General features: G+C 41.3%; 2 protein-coding genes across 6 annotated transcripts in view; one reads left to right on the top strand and one right to left on the bottom strand.

Annotated features, from left to right (window-relative positions):
- chtf18 (CTF18, chromosome transmission fidelity factor 18 homolog (S. cerevisiae)) overlaps positions 1-1,292 on the top strand; it is a 110,545-nt gene extending 109,253 nt beyond the window's left edge. Inside the window, exon 22 of the mRNA XM_043711297.1 lies at positions 852-1,292. Coding sequence (XP_043567232.1) covers positions 852-994 — 143 coding nt within the window. The 3' untranslated portion in view covers positions 995-1,292. The remainder of the gene's footprint in view (positions 1-851) is intronic.
- A 235-nt stretch (positions 1,293-1,527) lies between these two features.
- Positions 1,528-18,993, bottom strand: gng13b (guanine nucleotide binding protein (G protein), gamma 13b). 5 transcript variants are annotated; one of them, XM_043711299.1, is made up of 4 exons: positions 18,763-18,993; positions 18,041-18,109; positions 8,485-8,634; positions 1,528-1,860 (listed from the first exon to the last, which is right to left on the bottom strand). In XM_043711299.1, exons 3-4 carry the CDS (start codon positions 8,580-8,582, stop codon positions 1,755-1,757), a joined length of 204 nt encoding a protein of 67 aa, XP_043567234.1. In that variant the 5' UTR covers positions 8,583-8,634; positions 18,041-18,109; positions 18,763-18,993; the 3' UTR covers positions 1,528-1,754. The 5 variants fall into 5 exon arrangements, with proteins under 5 accessions (XP_043567234.1, XP_043567238.1, XP_043567235.1 ...); XM_043711303.1 differs by lacking the exon at positions 18,763-18,993 and adding an exon at positions 18,561-18,653 and having other exon boundaries at positions 8,485-8,608; XM_043711300.1 differs by lacking the exon at positions 18,763-18,993 and adding an exon at positions 18,561-18,647.
- Between the last annotated feature and the right edge of the window lie 627 nt (positions 18,994-19,620).

Genomic DNA, 19,620 nt, shown 5'->3' with positions numbered 1-19,620 from the left:
GGGTTGTACGGTTTTGGAACTGGTCCTCCTGGGAGCAGATGCGGCGGAGACGAAGGAATTGGGAATATGGGATGGCGTTTTTACAGGGGGCAGGGTGAGAGGAGGTGTAGTCTAGGTAGCTGTGGGAGTCAGTCGGTTTATAGTAAATGTCCGTGTTGATTCGGTCGCCCGAGATAGAAATGGAAAGGTCTAGGAAGGGAAGGGAGGAGTCTGAGACGGTCCAGGTGAATTTGAGGTCGGGCTGGAAGGTGTTGGTAAAGTGGATCTGAGTTTGGAAAGTACTCATGCAATGTGGAGTCCATATATGCAACCTCATGAACTTTTGTTCATAATCGCTGTCTATTCTTTCTTTGTTTTTGATTTGATTTATTACTGTCACGTGTACCAAGCAACAGTGAAACGTGTTGTCTTCATGTGCTTTATAGGCAGATCATATATACAAGTGCATCAGAGTAACTGAACAGAGTACAGGACATAGTGTTACAGGTGCTGAGAAGGTGCACAGAGAGAGACTAACATTAAAGAGGTCCATTCAAAATTCAAGATTTCCTACATTATAGTAGTGAACAATGCTTCATAATTTGGAGTGTTCTGAAGTTTTGAAAGATGTAAATATATATCTCCCTTTTATAAACCGCCAACAACCAATTATGGTTTGACAGAAATCTAGGGAGAAGCCTTAGTCTCTTCCTTTTGGCCAGGGGAAGCAAGTATTTTGAGTGGCAAAATGTATTTGTACTGTAATGCCACATCTGGAAATCAATCAGCCCTTACTTGAATACTAATGCAATGCAAACCTCTTACAGTATATTGATTAATTGATTTTCTCTCTCTCTCTCTCTGGCCCCCAGTGACTGGAGCAGCTGAGCCTATGAAGGAAACAGCTGAGAAATTCATTGGAAAAGCAGTTGGAAATAGTGATGTTTGGTTCCGATTTAACGAAGGAGTTTCAAATGCTGTTAGACGCAATGTTTATATAAAAGACCTGCTCTGAGAATGTGGCTGGTTATTGAAATAAGTAACTGCTGTTTAAAAAACAGGAAAGAGCCTATACATTCTCCTACAGAGCTCATAATGGAACTGTCGAATTTGGGTATCCAATGCAAACTTGCCTGTGCCCAAGCTCTCGTAGGAGATAAACTTCAGTCCGATTATTGGGCCACCAGGTGTCAAAATGTTTGAACATTCAGTGACGTTTGAGTAACAACTGTGCAACTCAAATCTAAAATTGCTGCTGAGTTTGCATCTAAGTAGGTTTGGAATCTAGTTTTTTTTTTTCCACAGAAAATGGGCAAACTGTTCTCCCCTCCAGAGTTATAATGAGTGTTCATTGTAAAGTGCAATAGGCCTAAACTGGCCAAACCTGTCAGGAGCCCTATGCCAGTGATAGACTGGCAAAACCAAGAAGTCTACTGGTAAGCCTAGACAACCAGTTTGGATCCAGTTCCTATTGGAATATAATTTAAATAGTTTTTGTTACAGATAACCTGGAATTCCATTGTCAAACTATGAATAAAGTCTTGCCAATATTAATTATTGCTTTATTTGTTATCTTTCTTTTACATTGATCCTTTCTAATTGTACAAAGAAATTGATTGATCACTCATACAATGATTTTGCCTAGAATTACCATAAAATGTACAAAAAATGTAATGCATATGTTTTAAGAATTTAGAAGACTGTGCCAACAAAATTCTCTTCTAGAGTCTCTTTCTTTACAAATAAATTGCTTTATGCAGAGCAGTTTGAAAATGTCAAAGTATAGCACATTTGCCCTTCTCTACCCAGGGGTTGTTCTTCATTAATTCTGGGTTTAAGAATGGGTCGTTTGGCACTCCCTCTTCTATCCACTTCACAAAGCTTCAGCAATGGAATAAAACAAAGAGAGATGGTTAGTAGTTTGACATTTGGTTATGCAAATGATAAATACGATTAATTTATTTATTAAATTGTGTTAATCTTCAGAATAGACAATAACTGCTTTGGCACGTTACTGTTGTAGCAACCTTTGGAATTGATAGGAAATTATATATCAGCTCACTCTTCCAAAGTATCCTCAGAGAAAGAACTAGTTTTAAATAAAATAAGACTCAAATGATTAATTGTTTTCCATTTCACAGGCTTGAATTTTTCCAATGTTTTTACTCCAGAATTTGCAATATTTTGCTTTTAATTATGCAAAACCTGTGACTGACTTTCCCTCTTTATCTCCTCACATCATGGCATCAATGTTGGACATGTGTACTTCACTCCTCAGCCCCTTACCTGCCCCAATACATTGTTGGATTAGCTTAGGCCAAGTATAGGATATTTCTAACTATGGAATAAGATGACAGTCAGCAGTAGGAGCACCTCTAACCCCAAGAATAACGCACAATGGTTCACTCGATATATGCATGGCTCAACATGGAACTGAGCCACAGAACAAGACACTTTCTGGTTTCTATCCACAATCTGCATTGAGTTCTTCCTTCTTAGCCAAGATCTTGACTGGGGAGCTGTACCTGCCCTCCAAGATCCTGGACAAAGGATGTACAATAAGATGTGTGCTCCCAATTATGAATCCCCTATGAAGAAGTAATGTGGGAGATTGGCAAGTATAAGATTGGGTTCAGTTCTGAAATTGAGTACCAAAAAACTACTGCAGTGCTGAGGGAATTCTGTACTGTTTACAATGCCAATTTTCAAGTGAGACATTAAACAAGTCTGAGCTCCTCTGACTGACAAACGATCTTGCAAGGGACAGTATTTTCCAGAGGAGCAGTGTAGATCTTCCTGGTAACTATGGCTAATATTTATTTCTCAACACCCCACCAAAGAGCAAGAGATTTGATGATTTTTGCATTGCTTGTGGGAATTCGCACTGCTCAAATTAGCTGTTGCATTTCCTACACCAGGAAAGTGACAATACTTCATTTGAGTTTAATTGACTGTATAACACTTCAGGATGTCCTAATTTCATGAACAATGCATAAAAGCAAGTTTTTAAAAAATTCTTCTATCAATGCATGTATGTTATGTAAGTGCAGTTAAACATGGACATTCTGGCTGTGCAGCATGATGTAACTGGCTCAACCTCACTGTGCCAATCGGCAGGCCTATTTTTCAAAAGTTTAAAGCCAGTTACATACATGGGCGGCATAGTGGCACAGTGGTTAGCACTGCTGCCTCACAGCGCCAGAGACCTGGGTTCAATTCCTGCATCAGACGACTGACTGTGTGGAGTTTGCACATTCTCCCCGGTGTCTGTGTGGGTTTCCTCCGGGTGCTCCGGTTGCCTCCCACAGTCCAAAAATGTGCAGATCAGGTGAATTGACCATGCTAAATTGCCCGTAGTGTTAGGTGCAGGGGAATGGGTCTGGGTGGGTGTGCTTCGGTGGGTCGGTGTGGACTTGTTGGGCTGAAGGGCCTGTTTCCACACTGTAAATAATCTGATCTAAAAAACATGGAGCTGAAATTTCAATAACAATCAGATGAAATAGAGACCAGTGAACAAAGACTTGATTCAGAGTGGCATTTAGATGTTTCTGTTGAAAGTACTTAAGGTTGACAAAGCTAGACACTACAAATGGATTCCCTTTGAGCTCCAGAAAGCACACGGGGGACTGACCAGAGGAAACAAGTGAAATGGAGATAATAGCTTGGGATAGATAAATAGGACAGTTTGCCAATATGCTGCTTAGTGATGGCATTTGGAAAATCTATTCATTGATGGAAAATGGACTGAACTTGTATGTAACTGCAAAGCTTAGTTTGTTCCTTTTCTGTGTTATCCCTTACCTTGTTATTTTAACGGTGATGCTTGAAAATGCTATACAAGTATTAGAGTTAGAGTTTGTTTGGCTGGAAGGAAGCTTACGCAGAAGTTAAATACAAACATAGATCAGTTTTGTCTGCTTCTGTGAATGCTGTGCAAAATGGCTGCATATGTTCAAACCATTTTCTGGGTGATTTTTGGAACTGGAAGACACCGAAACCTAACCTATCCAAAAAAAAATCTATTGAGCCCTGTACAGTTTATTGGCACTTTGTTTTTGTTCCGCCTCTTATCCTAATGGATCTTGCTGATTTTATTTTGACTGGAGTTGTGACTTTTATGGGTGTTGGTGCTGAAACAATCCATTATCACGTTCTCAGCTACAGGAACTTTAAACAAAACCTATGGTTTTTATTTGTACGTGTTTAACCTGTGGTGATGGATTTAAGTTTGATTGATGAATCCTAGAGTCAGGAGCAACTCTTGTTGTCATGGGGCAGGCCAGGGTAGGACTAGTGTAGTGCAGTGATAGTGTCCCTATCCCTGGATCAGAAGGCCTGGGTTCAAGTCCCACCTACCCCAAAAATGTGTCATAAATGCCAGAACAAATTATTTACAGCAGGCCAAACATTCTAAAGAAGAATCATGTTGAACTTGAAATGTTCAGTCTGTTTCTCTCCACAGATGTTGCCAGACCTGCTGAGTTTCTGCAGCACTTACTCCTTTTTCTTTGTCTCAGATTTCCAGCATCTGCAGTTTTTTTGCTTATACCGAGTGATGTGGCTTTAGATGCAGTTGGGGCAAGGAGCAATAAAGCTAGGCCATCAATGACTATTCTCCTTTACCTCATAATAGGTTGCTGCCAATCAAGTGGGGTTAGCGTTGTAACCCCATTGCTTCAATCATGCTACCTTGATATGGGAGCAGAGACAAAGCTACTGCAAGGAAATGGACTGCAGCATTGAATGTGACATAATCAGGTTCCGAGCCTAACTGTCATCCTGCTTTCAGAATTTAACCCAGAAGATTTTACGAGGTAATGCTTTGATGAATTCAGGGATGAAACGTCCTCACACCCATAACCTGTACCCCTTCTGGAGTTGAGCCTGCAGCCCACTACCTGAACCGAGGCCTCTGATCCCAATCTCCCATCAGCCTCCAAACTCACTCAACCCAAAGACGTCCAGTTTACCCAACTCCCACATAGACTGAACTCCAATGCCTTTCCCTAGAATCCTGCAGTCCATATCCCTCAGCCTGGGATCTACAACACAATCCCCCCCCACCCCCAACGTCCCCTTCAGCCTCCACCCAATTCCTCACCCCTTCACCGACTGTGGTCAGCTTCTCATCATCCCAATCAATCGGTCCCACCATATCCTGATGAATATACAACCCCTATGAATCCAAGAAACTGTGATCAAAGTTCCCCCCCCCCCCCCCCCCCCCCCCCCTGTTTATCAATCAGACTGATCTTCAGACTGAACCCAATCTGTTCTGGGTGAATGAGGTCAGTAAATACTCCCCCAAACAATCTGCCTCAGTTTGAAGCATGAGAAAAAAAGCAATGTTTTCACTCTGAATGATGTCTGCCTCACCAACACTCCCATTCACCCATCCCTTTAAGAGGAGTATACAACCATACACAATGCTCCTATCAGTTCACTGCTCTTAATAACACTTAACTGGAAGAACGGCCATTTGGTTGGGGTTGAAGTGCTATTAATGTCTGTAGATCAGTAACCTCCACATCAGTCAGCACTCAGGAAAGTTGGGAGAACAGCACTTCTTAATTTTAAAGAAAATATTTCACAGAATGTTGGTGGCAAGGCCAACATTTGTTGCCAATTGCCTGAAGAATGGTGGTCAACGGCTGAAGTTAATGTGATATGGATATACCATAAATGCTGTTAAATAAGGGATTTGAGGAATTTGACTCCACAGTGAAGGAATGGAGGCTCAGTGGCTAGCACTGCTGCCTCTCTATGCCAGGGACCCAAGTTCAATTCCAGCCTCAGCTGAAGATGTCTGGACTGAGGACACTACCCTACAATGTCCTGGGACTGAACTGATATAAATAGAAGATTTCCTACCATGTTAAAGTGCACAGCAATGATTCCCATTATGATTTGTTTTCTGTCCTATTGAGATCCTGCTTTCAAAATTACCTGGTCCTGGGATTTGAAAACTTAAATTTGCTAAAAAATGTAAAATGATGTCCTGCAGCAATTTCATTTTGCAGTGGGTTATGAAGAATATATTATTTAAGTGGGTTCATAAGTATCCAACTATTGAATCTGATTGGATATTATGTAACAGAAAAGCAGGTGTGCATGTATTGATAATTGATATATTTTTACTTTTTAAACAGAGTTCCATTTTAAAAATCAATATTGAATGATGCAGAATTCTTTTGGTTTCTGACTGTGTTGAACCCTAATTCTGTGATAGGGTAAATATCTGTCTTATCCCATTCAACCGTTACCTTTTCCCTAGCTCCCAAACCTACATCAACAGTTTGTAGTTATCCCTCTCGATCCAAAATGCTTTATTCATTCTTGGGATAAGGTGTCTCTGGCAAGGCCAGTGTTTATTGCCTGTCCATGACTGTCCTTGAAGAGGTGTTTGGAGGTTGCCTTTTGGAACTATTGCAGTCCCTGTGCTTTAGGGACACCACAATATTGTGAGGGTTCTAGGTTTTTGATGCAGGGACAGTGAAGAAGGAAGCAACGTAAACCCAGGTCAGGATGGTCTGCAAAGCTGGGAAGTAGATATCCACCCTTCAAACCCCAAGAGTGCACAAAGATAAGGCAAAAGGAATTAGCACATACCTCAGAACCTACATATCCTAACCCAACAATTACACTGATGGGCCTACTGATCTGGTTTAACCACCTACAACAGGGAATTCTGAAGCAGTGACTTTAGCCAGATTAATGGCTAAATATCACACTAATGCTTCAGAGCTGAGATGGTGGTGATTAATCTGCTGTTGGATTGCAATCAATTCTGATCCTTATCTAGCAAATACAAACACAGTTGGAGAATCTAATCCTTCACATTGTTCCTGCTTTGTTGTAGAATGTGATATTTTTCCGATGCAGAATGGTCCTGGTCAGAAACTCAACTCCACTGCTTTGTATTATCACCCTGGCAGTTACTGCTCTGTCACAAGTCTGTTGGTAGATCACTGAAGCCACGCTTTTCTGGATTAGCCACTTTATAGACTGCAGCCAGTGTGGGACAAGTATCAACTCCACTCATTGATAAAACTCTCATCTCCGAGACTGAGATCATGAATTCAAGCCCCACACCAGGACTTATCCAGCCCTCCATACTTCGCATGTTAAATAGCTTCACCCATCAAAGTCCAATGGATGCACAGCTCTGTACCATTGTGTTATACTAAAAGGAAAGTACATATTTTGTGCAGTTTTTGGGGAGATGCAGCACAAATTGCTCTCCTGGTGGTTTCTCACTCTTTATCATAGGGTAGATTTATCTTGCTTCAAGTTCTGGCTACAAATGGAGTCATTAATGTTTGAAGAAGTGCAGGTTTATTTACAGCAGGATGTTAGGAAGGATTGTGATATTAGAGTATTTTTGCCTCTATACTTAGAGATTGGTAAAGCAAGAATTACAAGAGGGATGATGGAAGTGTGATAATTAATATTACACAAAATGTTTTTGACTGTTCAGAAGATCAAAGGGTTTAACATTGACCAAACACAAGGCCCATAACACTGAGGGAGGTTAGTGATGAAAAAGCATTGACACTAACTAAAACTCTAAGAACTTGTAGTGGGTCAGACAGTCCCTTTAGCTGGTTCTACTATTCAATGAGATCATGGCTAGCTCTTTCCCAGCTCCATTTATCCACTTTGGCTCCATGTACACCAGTTACCCTCACTTCAACAATGTAAAACGGCTGGATACAATAATAAAGGATGACATTCATCTTATAAAATAATGAGTATGCAGAGAGAGTCAACATGAATTTATAAAGGGCAAATCATGCTGAATTGATTTAATTAAATGCTTTGAGAAAATTGCCAACTATAAAGTCAAAGAGGCGGAATGTGAATTTGATACTTTTGGATTTTCAAAGTAAAATAGCATATCAAAAATGTGTGAACTGGCAAGCTGTAATTACTAGTGTGGAATCTGAATTGCTCTTAATACGATTTGAGGTTAGGAGGAATAACACTAAACGTTAATAGGGGAAGAGGGTTTCATCTTGTCCGATAATGAAAATGTGTTGTGTAGAATTTTGCAGCACAGAAACGGGCCATTCAGCCCAACAAATCTATGCCGGTGTTTATGCTGCATACAAGCCTCTACCCACCTTATTTCATCCAATCTTACCAGCATATACACTCCCCTCCCTTCATAAAACTTGTTTAGCTTTTACTTGTACTACGTAGCTATTTTGTGTGATGGTAAGATCCACATTCTGGATGAAGAGCGCACCTTGTTTGAGATACTCATGACCACCTTACATCTATGGGCATCCAAATAAACATAAAGATTTTCTAACTGATCAAAGCCCTTTGTAATCGTAAATACCGTTAAATTTACACTTCCATGATTCTATGAAAACATTAAGGCAACAATCGGGCTGCCTTTTCAAAGGATTGAGCATGCCATTAGACACAATGAGACACTGTTTCATTCTCACTCTCATCTGTCATCTTAGTCACAACATTAAGACAGAATTTCGAGCTTACTCAGGGATTGTTTTGGAAGACATCTCCCTTTTGTACGACAGCTGGTACTTCAGACTATCCACTTCCTTCTTGAATTGTGGAATGTCCCAATCTTCCATGGCCACCGATTGTTTTTAATTGTTTTCTTTACAGAGAGGAGAGATAGAAAATCTGAAAACAGGTTTAAAAAAAAAAGGAAATTTAAATCTGAACAATATGGGAAGGATGTTTGAGTCTTGGTGACTGAACATCAACAAAATATTTAAGTGCAGTGATGTTACTACAGAATCAGGATGTTAAGTACAGTTTCACATCTGAATAACGTGTCAAATAAGCCATAAAAGACCATAAGACATAGCAGCAGAACTGCCATTGAGTCTATTTCCACCTTCAATGAGATCATGGCTGATCTGATAATCCTCAACTTTGTTTATCCTCATAACCCCTAATTCTGATATTAAAAAATCTATTGCACTCTTGAAAACACTTAACAATCTAGCCTTAAGAGCCCTCTGCGGTAAAGAATTCCACAGATTCACTATTCTCTGTGAGAAGAGATTCCTCCTCATCTCGGTCTTAAACAGGAGATCCCTTCCTCTGAAATTATGCCGTCTGGTCATAGACACTCCCACAAGGGGAAATAGCCTTATTACATCTACCCTGTCAAGTTCCCTAAGAACCTAATATCCTTCAATAACATCTCTCATTCTCCTGGACTCCACTGAGTACAAGTCTAACCTACTCAACCTCTCTTCAAAAGAATATCCACCACTTCCAGGGTCAGCCTTGTGAACCTTGTTCAGACTGCCTCCAAAGTCAGTATATATTTCCTTAGATATAGGTACCAAAACTATGCAGAGCTATGGCCTGACCAGTGCCTTGTATAATTTTAGCAAGTCCTCTTTATTTTAATGCTCCATTCACTTTGAAATTCAAGGGCAACATTTAATTTGCCTTCCTCATCACCTACTGAACTTGTAAGCTAATTTTACATGATTAATGCATGAGGACCCCAAACTCTCTGTGCTCCTGTTCCCTGTAGTCCTTCCCCATTTAAATAATATTCTTTAAATCCACTAGTGTCTCAAGTAATAATCTCCAGTGATAGCCGTCGTGTTTATTTCCTCTCCTCCTTTTGATCCTTGATTATTCAGTAATTTTGGAACACTATTAGAATCCTTTACAGTGATTTATTTATTAAATACAAAATATTTATTTAACTTGTCTGCCATTCCCTGGTTCCCCAATATTACTCATACAGCTTCAGTATATAAGGGCTCTACGTGCACTGTTGTGTCTCTCTGTCTCCTCTCTCTCTCTCATTCTCTTTCACTTTTTTATATTTAAAGAAGCTCTGCCTGTTTTTTATGTACTTGCTAGTTTGCACCCTTTTTTTCCATTTTTGTACATTTTGTTTGCTTTCAAAACTTTCTCAATCCTGATTTATCATTAACCTTTGCTACTTTGGATGTTTTTTTCACTTAATGATGTTCTTAAGTTCCCTGTCTAACCATGCTTGGTTTACCCACTTGCTTTTTTCCTCACTGGGGTACATCTCTGCGCTGAGTCACTTATATTTTTTTAACACCTGCCATTATTCATTGAATAATGAACATCTTTTCCCTAAACTCCTTACCCAGTTCACTCCTGCCCTCGTTCCCACTCCTCCCTCTCTCATTCTCTTTCACTTTTTTTATATTTAAAGAAGCTCTGCCTGTTTTTTATGTACTTGCTAGTTTGCACCATTTTTTTTTCCATTTTTGTACATTTTGTTTGCTTTCAAAACTTTCTCAATCCTGATTTATCATTAACCTTTGCTACTTTGGATGTTTTTTTCACTTAATGATGTTCTTAAGTTCCCTGTCTAACCATGCTTGGTTTACCCACTTGCTTTTTTCCTCACTGGGGTACATCTCTGCGCTGAGTCACTTATATTTTTTAATACCTGCCATTGTTCATTGAATAATGAACATCTTTTCCCTAAACTCCTTACCCAGTTCACTCCTGCCCTCGTTCCCACGTAATTACCCGTTTATAAGGAAATACCCAGGAGACCGGTCATCATTCAGAGTCCTCCAGATCAGGGAAACCCCAAAGTCAATCTCTAGTTTTTGTCAAAATAGCTACTCTCGCCTTTTGGATAAAATGGTAAATCAAGGTCCTAGCCACGCTTTATTACAGACCTCAAGGTGTTGGTTGAAAAAGAGCAGGGATGTTCTACTCAATATTATGGACAATATTTATCTATCAACTAACATCACCAAAGCAGATTATCTGGTCTTATCAAATTAACTTGCTAAGCTGCCTGGTGAGAGTTATGATTTGGAGATGCCGGTGTTGGACTTGGGTGGACAAAGTTAAAATCACACAACATCAAGTTATAGTCCAACAGGTTTATTTGGAAGCACTAGCTTTCGGAGCACTGCTCCTTCATCAGATGGTTGTGTTGAGAGTTACTACACTTCAAAAGTATTTCATTATCTGTAACAACATGAAGACATGAAAGGCACTTTATAAATGCAATTCTTTCCCACTTTGCAATCTCTATAATCTCCTTCAGCCACACAACCCTCGCTACACCTGCATTAATCGAATTTGGACCTCCCTGAGAATCCCCAGTTTTAATCACTGTTGGCCACACTTCTGGTTGCCTAGAGTTGCGGAGTTCTTTCTCTGTACCTCACCTCCTGTCTGCATCACCTTCTTCCTTTAAGTGACTCTATTAAACTTAACTCAATGGTCAAGTGTTTGGTTTCGGGATCGAATATCTCTTTACAATAACATCCATGTGAAGTATCCGGGGCATTTTATAATGAAAAAGGTACCATATAAATACAAGTTGTTATACTTTAGTTAATGAAGTGGTTGTCAGAAGAGGAATAGAATTAAACCCATTTGTAATATATTGCCCCTTCTATGCTCGCATCCTACTGCATTACCAGATAGTCTGTTATTGCTCACTCTCTGGCCTCATATGTGAATACCAGCTATTTAGAAGTTCTGCCAGAGACAACACTGTTGACGCACATTCATCAAAACTAAAATTCTTTGCACTAAATGTTCGCCTACCTTTCTCGATGCGTAAAAGCCACTTCCTGTTTCTAATTATATGGCAGACTCCAAGGTATTTGACAGCATGTAGATAATTAGAGATAGACCTAGTTTTTGTCTATAAACATATATTCATGTTTTGTGCACTCTATAAATGGAGTGCCAAGCCTGGGGAAATTGTACCATGGTCCCCCAGGTCCTCCGTAGCTGATTCCAGAAGTGGTCCTTGTCTTCATCCATTGAATGCCATTTATTAGTATATTCACTGAGCCAGGACCACTTCACGGGGAATATGTGACTGACACCCAGTTTCAGATTATTTAATCTGGAAACAATCTATCAGAGAAGCAATCATGGAATCAACATTGTTCTGCTTTATGGCATATCAATTAAATTCAGCCAGCAAGTCGGGGGGGGGTCCGGGGATAGTAGGGGTTCTGTAAACCCCTTACCAGAGAGACATGTGGGAAAGGGACTGACGTAAGAAATGGTGGGAAACAGGGTGCTCCTTGGGTACATTGGAACCCTAAGAGGTCGATGCAATCTGTGAACAAATAATCTCACTGTCTACTGCTAGAAATTTTGAAAGACTGAGTCTTTTATTGCTGTCATCATAGATAAAATTCCCTACCTCCATAACCACTTGCAACCCTAAGAGATCTTAAGAGTAAATTGAATGTGTTCATTTAGAATCTGAATCCAGCTCATATGAAATGTCTTGATTACACCAGAGCGATGTAGACTGAAATAGAGTGCAGAGGGCACTACTTATTCAGTAATGTGAAAGTTCTAAGGGAGTACAAAGTCTTTGAAGTGAGGTAGACCACTTCAAGCCTGCAGTTTCTGGTTTGAAAGGGTCTCTGTTCACTTATCAGAGGTGTAGCAAACATTTTACTTAGAGATGTGGGAAATAACCATGGAGTCAAAGAGTTGTACAGCACAGAAACAGACCCTTGGGTCCTACTCATCAATGCCAAACAGATATCCTAAATTAATCTAATCCCACCATGCCAGCAGATTTTATAAATCCTCTGAGTGGAGAATGATTCTATCAGTATTAGGTTTAAGGTGAGAGGGGAAAAATTTAAAAGGGATCTAAGGGACAACTTTTTCATGCAGAGGGTGATGCGTGTATGGAATGAGCTGACAGAGTAAGTGGTGGACGCTGGCACAATTACAAAATGCAGAGGGTATGTGGATGGTTATATGAATAGGAAGGGTTTAGAGGGATATGGGCCAAATGCTGGCAAATGGGACTCGATTAGATTGGGTTATCTGGTCGGCATGGACGAATTGGACCGAAGGGTCTGTTTTTGCGCTGTACAACTCTATGACTCTAATTTGAACCTAGGTAAAACCATTGGATTCAACTGTGCTAATGAGTTTGTTTTGCAATTATCAGGCTGCAAAAGGAGGGTCTCGAATTCATTCACACCACCAGCAAATGCAGCATTTCCACAGCATGTTAAACACAATGTAATACCAAGCCACAGAACAACATGGTAAGACAGGTGACCAAAGTGTTATAAAGGAAGTAGATTTTAAGGAACATCTTAACGGAGGAAAGAAAAGTTGCTTTACAGATGAAGTTTCAGAAATTCGGTCCTCATCACAGCTTAAGTCAGTGATGGAGTGATTAAAACCAGGATTGCTCAAAAGACCAGCATTAGAATAGTGCAGAGATCTCTTAAGATCTCTTAGGGTTGCAAGTGGTTATGGAGGTAGGGAAGAGAGTTGATGGCAATTTTTAAAAAAGAGTACCACTAAGAACTCCACCAACAGTGGTTTCTTACTGTCATTTTAACATCATCAGCTCTGATGCCAGCTCTGTACTTGCTCTGAGGAAATCAACTTCCAGACATCACATGAACCATTTCTTAGCTATCTGTCATAAGGAAGGGTTTGTGCGGGTTGCCTGAACCCCATCTGAACAGAGTAAAAGAGTCAATGATAGCATAAGTTTTAAAGGTACAAAGGTTTTCGACACCATTTTGCTGTCTTAAAAACAAATTCCCTAGGAGTGCCAACCCTCAAATATTGTATTGTAGTCTCCAGGCATTAGAAGTTAATCTGGGCATTGCTTGGTGCAACCAAGTTAAGCAGGCAATTTAAATAAACGTGCATGATTTTACAGCTAAGAATTACAGAGGTGTTATAAGATGGTGGTCTGATAGTCAAGCATCATCCAGCTACGTAACTAAGAAGGTGCTTGCTCTTTAGTTGGTGTGGGCAAGCAATATATCAGATCATGTCAGCACATCAGTGATGGTAACATTGGAATAAGCAATTGGTGTTGGGAGGGCATACAGCAAAGCCTCTAGGAATACATCCAGCTTCATTGGAAATAAAATTAACATTTGAGGTCATTGATCTTTCAGCAGAACTCAACAATTTCACCACTTGTCCTCAATGATGTCAAAACAGCCTGGCCATATTGGAGTTGATATGTGAAGCAATCAAAAGGAGAGTGCATCTGAGAAGCAGGAAAATTGACATTTCTGATGAAGGGCTTATGCCCAAAAGGTCGATTCTCCTACTCCTCAGATGCTGCCTGACCTCTTTTTCCAGCACCACACTCTCGACACAGATAACAATGGGCCAGTTAAGTTAACAACTGTTATTGGGAGAAGGTTAGAGGCTATTAAATACGATATAATACACGAACAATTAGAAATGCATAACATAATGAAGCAGAGTCAGCATGGCTCATGAAAGGAAAATCATGCTTGACAAGTTTATTACAGTACTTTGAGGATGTAACAAGCAGGATAAAGGGAACCAGTAAATGCAATGTATTTGTATTTTCTAAAGATATTCAACACGTACTGCACATAAAGCTACTTAATACGATGAAGCCATGGTACTGGGAGCAGTTTGTTAGCATGAATAGAGAATTGGCTAACTAGATGAGGAAAGGCAGTTGGGATAAAGGGGACATTTTTGGGATGGCAACCTATAACCAGTCTACAGGAGATAGACAAGTTAAGCAAGTGGGCAAAAAGGTGGAATATAATGTGGGAAACTGTGAGTTTATGCACATTGACAGGAAGATTAGAAGAGCTAAATATTATTTAAATGGAGAAGTGCTGCAGAAAGCCACAGAACAGGGACATTTGGGTGTCCTCATGCAAGAATCACAAAAGAAACTAGCAGATAACAGGGATGGCAAAAAGACTGCTGGCCTTTATTTCAAAGGGAATGTATAAAGTGCTGCAAATGCTGGAAATCTGAAAGAAAAACAGAAAATACTGAGGAAACCCAGCAGGTCTGGCAGCATCTGTGGGGAGAAAGAGTCCAGTGACTCTTCCTCTGAACTGACGGCAGCAAGACAAAAGTGGTATTTATGCTGAAAATGAAGTTGGAGAGGTGAGCAAATAGGTGGATACGGAGCACAGAGAGATATGAAAGTTAAGGGGATTGCTGACAGTTGACCAGATCAGAAGAGAGGCTGAATAAGTAATCATGAGAGCTGGGAATAAGACAGAATGGATCGGCTGCGCTAAAGACAACCCATGTCATGACAAGACTTGGGTATGAGGGTGGGTAAAAAAAACATGGAAGGACAGAATCAGATTTTAAAGTTATTGAACTCAATGTTAAATCCTAGAGGCTACAGGGTCCCCAAGTGGAATATCAGTTGTTATTCTTCCTTGCTGGGACAATGCCTCAAGCCTATGACAGAAATGTTGACATGGGAACAAGGTGGTGTGTTGGAGTGGCAGGCAACTGAAAGCTCAGGGTCGTTTTTACAGACAGAAGGTGGGTGTTCAGCAAAGCAGTCACTCAGCTGTGTTTTGTCTCCCCACATGTAAAGGAGATCACATTATGAGCAGTCAATACAGTCGACAAGACTGAACGAAATGCAGGTAAGTATCTGCTTCACCCGGAAGGTAGGTCTACTTGACTACGCTAAGAATATTGTGAACAGTCTTGGCATTGAGGCAGTCCAGAGAAGATTCACTGGGTTGATGTTGGATATGGAGAGGAGGTTGAGTAGGTTGGGCCTGAAGTCTATGAGGTTTAGAAAAATTAGAAGAGACATTATCAAAACATATGATATTCTTACGGGCTTGACAGGGTAGATGTGGAGAGTTGTTTCCCATTATGGGACTGTCTAGGAATAGAGGGTATAATCTCAGAATAAGGAGTTACCCCATCTTAAACAAAAATGAGGAGGAACTTAATTTGTTAGAGGGTATTCAACAAGTGTAATTCTTTAGAGGGTCAGTCATTCAGTATATTCAAGGCTGAGATAGACATCTGTAAGGGAATTGAAGGTTATGGGGGAAAGGCAGGAAAATGGAGTTGGAGATTATCAGGTCAGCCATGCTCTCCCTGAATTGCAGAGCAGATTCGATGGGCTGAATGGCCTACTTCTGCCTCTACGTCTTACCGAGTGAACCCACTGCACAAGTGATGGAGCTGGGCTGAACAAGATGTCTGACAATATCCTTCTCTGCCTGGTGCCAAGGTCGCCCCCTATGGGCTGGATCCTGACAAAGGAAACAAGGCTGGGAGCTGTCAGAACCGGAGTCTGCAGATGCCAGATTAAAGATTAAAGTTGCAGATGCCTGAATAACAAAACCAAGAGCTGGCATGCCCTGGTGCTAACTTAAAACCAATTTCAGTACAACGTACACTTCCCCAACATCTCTGTGGATTCCGACACTGTTGAGTGAACACCGATTAAAACTAGTCTTGTCATTGTCCATCTCGTTACTTTCGAAGCGAGGTTAAAAGTTTCCAAACATATCGGGCAATGCGGCATCGTCGATTCTCCTGCTCCTCGGATACTATCTGACCTGCTGTGCTTTTCCAGCACCACACCCTCGACCGTATAGTCAGTGTCTGAGCACAGGGAACATCTCTCACGGACATCCAACAAACTCAACCGGGTGAGAGCACAAGGGGTCAACTCTGCTGGTCCCTCTTTCTCAACTCTCCCTCTCCTCTGCCCTGCATCTGAAGGTGCCACCGAGATCATTTCCGCCTTGCTGTAGACCCTGCCCTCAGTTACCCTTCACTCACAACAAGCCAGTAAACCTCCTCACTTTCGCTTCTGCACTTTATACCCATTCCCTCCAATAGCCCGCGCCCCCTGTCTCCATCGCTGTCTAAGGCAACCCAGACTCAACCCCAATTCACTCTCTTCCAGCCCGCCCCTCTAATCCACACACGTCTCACATATTGAGGGTGCTGGCATTACTGAACAAAGGAATCCATTTCAACTGATTCTGACTGTCTTTCTCCCCACAACTTCCGCTTACCAATGACTGGTGGACAAATCTGGAGCCCAGGCACGGTGCTGATCAATTTATCTGGGTCCTGGGTCTTGGCAGAGGTCGGCACTCAATCTCCCTCTCCCCCTCCCTTCAGAAGACAGGGCGCGCCTGATCAATACAGGGCTCGTTCACAACGGGAAACAGGTTGAATTTAATTTGTACTTGCGGAATACTAAAACAACGCAGAGATTTTGTGTGTTGTTATTTTTGGGTTGTCCCGCATTTATTCCGCCCGGCTCCCAGGTCTAACACACGCTGACCACAATGTGGGGGCTATTTTTTTTCTGGGGGGATATTGTCACAACGATGGACCGCGTACAATACAGAATCCTGATTTCCGGCCGGCTGTTCACCTCCCTGTGGATCTTTTCTCCCGTTTATATTGTTTGTTTGACTCAAGAAATATTTAAATAAAAAAATCAGAAGGCCATATCTGAATACAACCCAGAGAGCAACGGTTCGGTCTTTATTTGGTATAGAAACATAGATGTCGAGAGGCATACATTTAGAAACACAAACAAATGTATAGATATAGGGAAACGTATAGAGAAATACATAAACAAAAACATTTCGATAACGAGAAACATACAGAAACATATAGAAAAACATACAGCGAAACATATCGAAAACTATATAGATAGAGAAACATATATAGAAATACATAAACAAAAATGTATATTAGAAAAAACAGAGACATCGAAAAACAGTCAGATAAAAACAGATATAGAGATATATAGAAACACAAGCAAATATATATAGAAAAACGTGCAGAGAAACAGACAGAAACGTGTATATAGAAAAACAGATATAGAGAAACATATATAGACATACAGAAACATCTATATATTGAAAATATATAGATATAGAGAAACATATGTAGAAACATGTACAGAAACATGCGTCTATTTAGAGACACATATATCTATATGTGTGTTTGTGTGTATACATTGCACAGTGATGTTGGGTATACATGAATGCTGGGATGGGTATCATTGGGGAGTGGGGCTTAAGAATTATCGCAACATTGGAGATATTCAGTTCGTCGGTCCCAGACAGAGACTGGGCGCTTTCCGGGTCTTTTCGTGTTTAATGATAACGCATTAAAATCGGTGCGGGGGAATCTGCTGCTAAAGTCGGTGTTACATTTGTACCAGGCGAATCTATAACATTTGCTCGCTACACTGATCATCGCCAGGCCTCGCTTATAACGCGGTTTTTGTTTGTAAAGGAAAGCATTAACTCACCTGCGCTTGAAAAGGCACTTTTACAGGCAGCCGACACCTGACTCAAACTGAAGCATCCACTAAGGGCTCCTGTGGACCAGAAAGCAAGTTTGAACTGAATATATACGGATGTTGTCCCTCTCGTTTTCGGAAATGCAAATCCTTCGTGGTAATCTATTAATGGCACTGGCAATCCATTCAGAATGTAGTGCTCAGGGAGAGGATTTACACAGCTCAGCTCTCCCGCTCGCCCTCGCCTCTGCTCCCACTCCCCAGACACCAGGGTTGCTAGCGCTGAACTGCAAAGGGGATAAACACACACTCCCAGCTCCCTGGTGCCTCATTCTAGGTAATGCCGAGGGTGTGGGATGAACCGTATCCCCTTGGTCTCCGAGCCACCTCCCCTTGGCAGCACCCACTTGGTTAATTCAATCCATCAAGGGTTAGAGTCAAGCTACACGCGAAAATACAAAAAAAGAGAAACTGCGGGAAAATGCAGACAACATAAGCATCAACAACCGCAATTTATAGAATTAATTACATTTCCCTTTGCAATTATGCCAACGGGAAGCGGCAATGGACATGAATTAGACTAGCTGCCTGTTTTCTCCATGGTTCCCAGTTCTGCACCGTTTCACATAACTGGCTTTAATCTCCATTATTACAACCACGTTTTCCTGCACACTCTGCCCCTGCGTTAGCAGAATCACACCCACACTGCTTTGACCAAACACGAAGATTACCTCTGCGAAGCTCTCTCACAAACACACAGCTCCTCTATCCCAGCTCGCAACAACTCAATTCTACAAATCAGGCTGGCGTAGAATCTGAACAAATGGATTGTGACCTGCTCACGCCCTCAGTCTGTTGTTGTTGCCTGAACCTTTCAGACGGGAGGTGTGATCGGACAGGGCAGGTACATTGTTGCCTCGTGCAGGTAGAGACAAGACGGCGGGTTTGCTATCTTGGAAGCGACAGGTCGAATGGCTTGCCTGTGCCATCTTCCTTTAAAAAGGCCTAGTCGCTGACTGGAAACTGCATCAGACTGGCGCCGGCCGAGGAGCAGCCGCCTTCCCGCAGTCTATGCCTCATTGTAAACCATTTTTATAGAATAGACTCCCTCCCTCCATATCCTAGTGCTTGTTTCTTCTGCCTCTTAAAAGGGATGGGACCAAGGTGGGAAATGGGATTAAGATGTGGAATCAGCATTGATTTAGCTGAATGGCAGGGCTAGTTTGAGGGGCTGAATGGCCATCAACCACTCAAGTAAGCTTTGCTTTTTTCCTTTAACGATGAGTACTGGGCTCAAATTCTATCCGTGTTAGACCTGCTGCCCATTGGTGCCTCAGTGTGTACCAGCCTTGCCTCTAAGTTATGAGGTTGTATAGCGCCATTTCAGAACAAAACTCTAAGCTGTTGTACCAAACTGGAAACATTCACTCAGTTTCTCTCTGATGAGAAACAGGAGCAAGGAGTAGGCCATCTGGCCCTTGGAGCTTTCTCCACAATTCAATAAGATCACGGCTGATCTTTTCACGGACTCAGCTCCACTTACCGGCCTGCTCACTATAACCCTTAATTCCTGTACCATTCAGGAATCT

The sequence above is a fragment of the Chiloscyllium plagiosum genome, chromosome 21 (assembly GCF_004010195.1).
Source record: "Chiloscyllium plagiosum isolate BGI_BamShark_2017 chromosome 21, ASM401019v2, whole genome shotgun sequence".
Taxonomy (NCBI): Eukaryota; Metazoa; Chordata; class Chondrichthyes; order Orectolobiformes; family Hemiscylliidae; genus Chiloscyllium; species Chiloscyllium plagiosum.
This window is presented reverse-complemented; position numbering and strand designations above follow the sequence as displayed.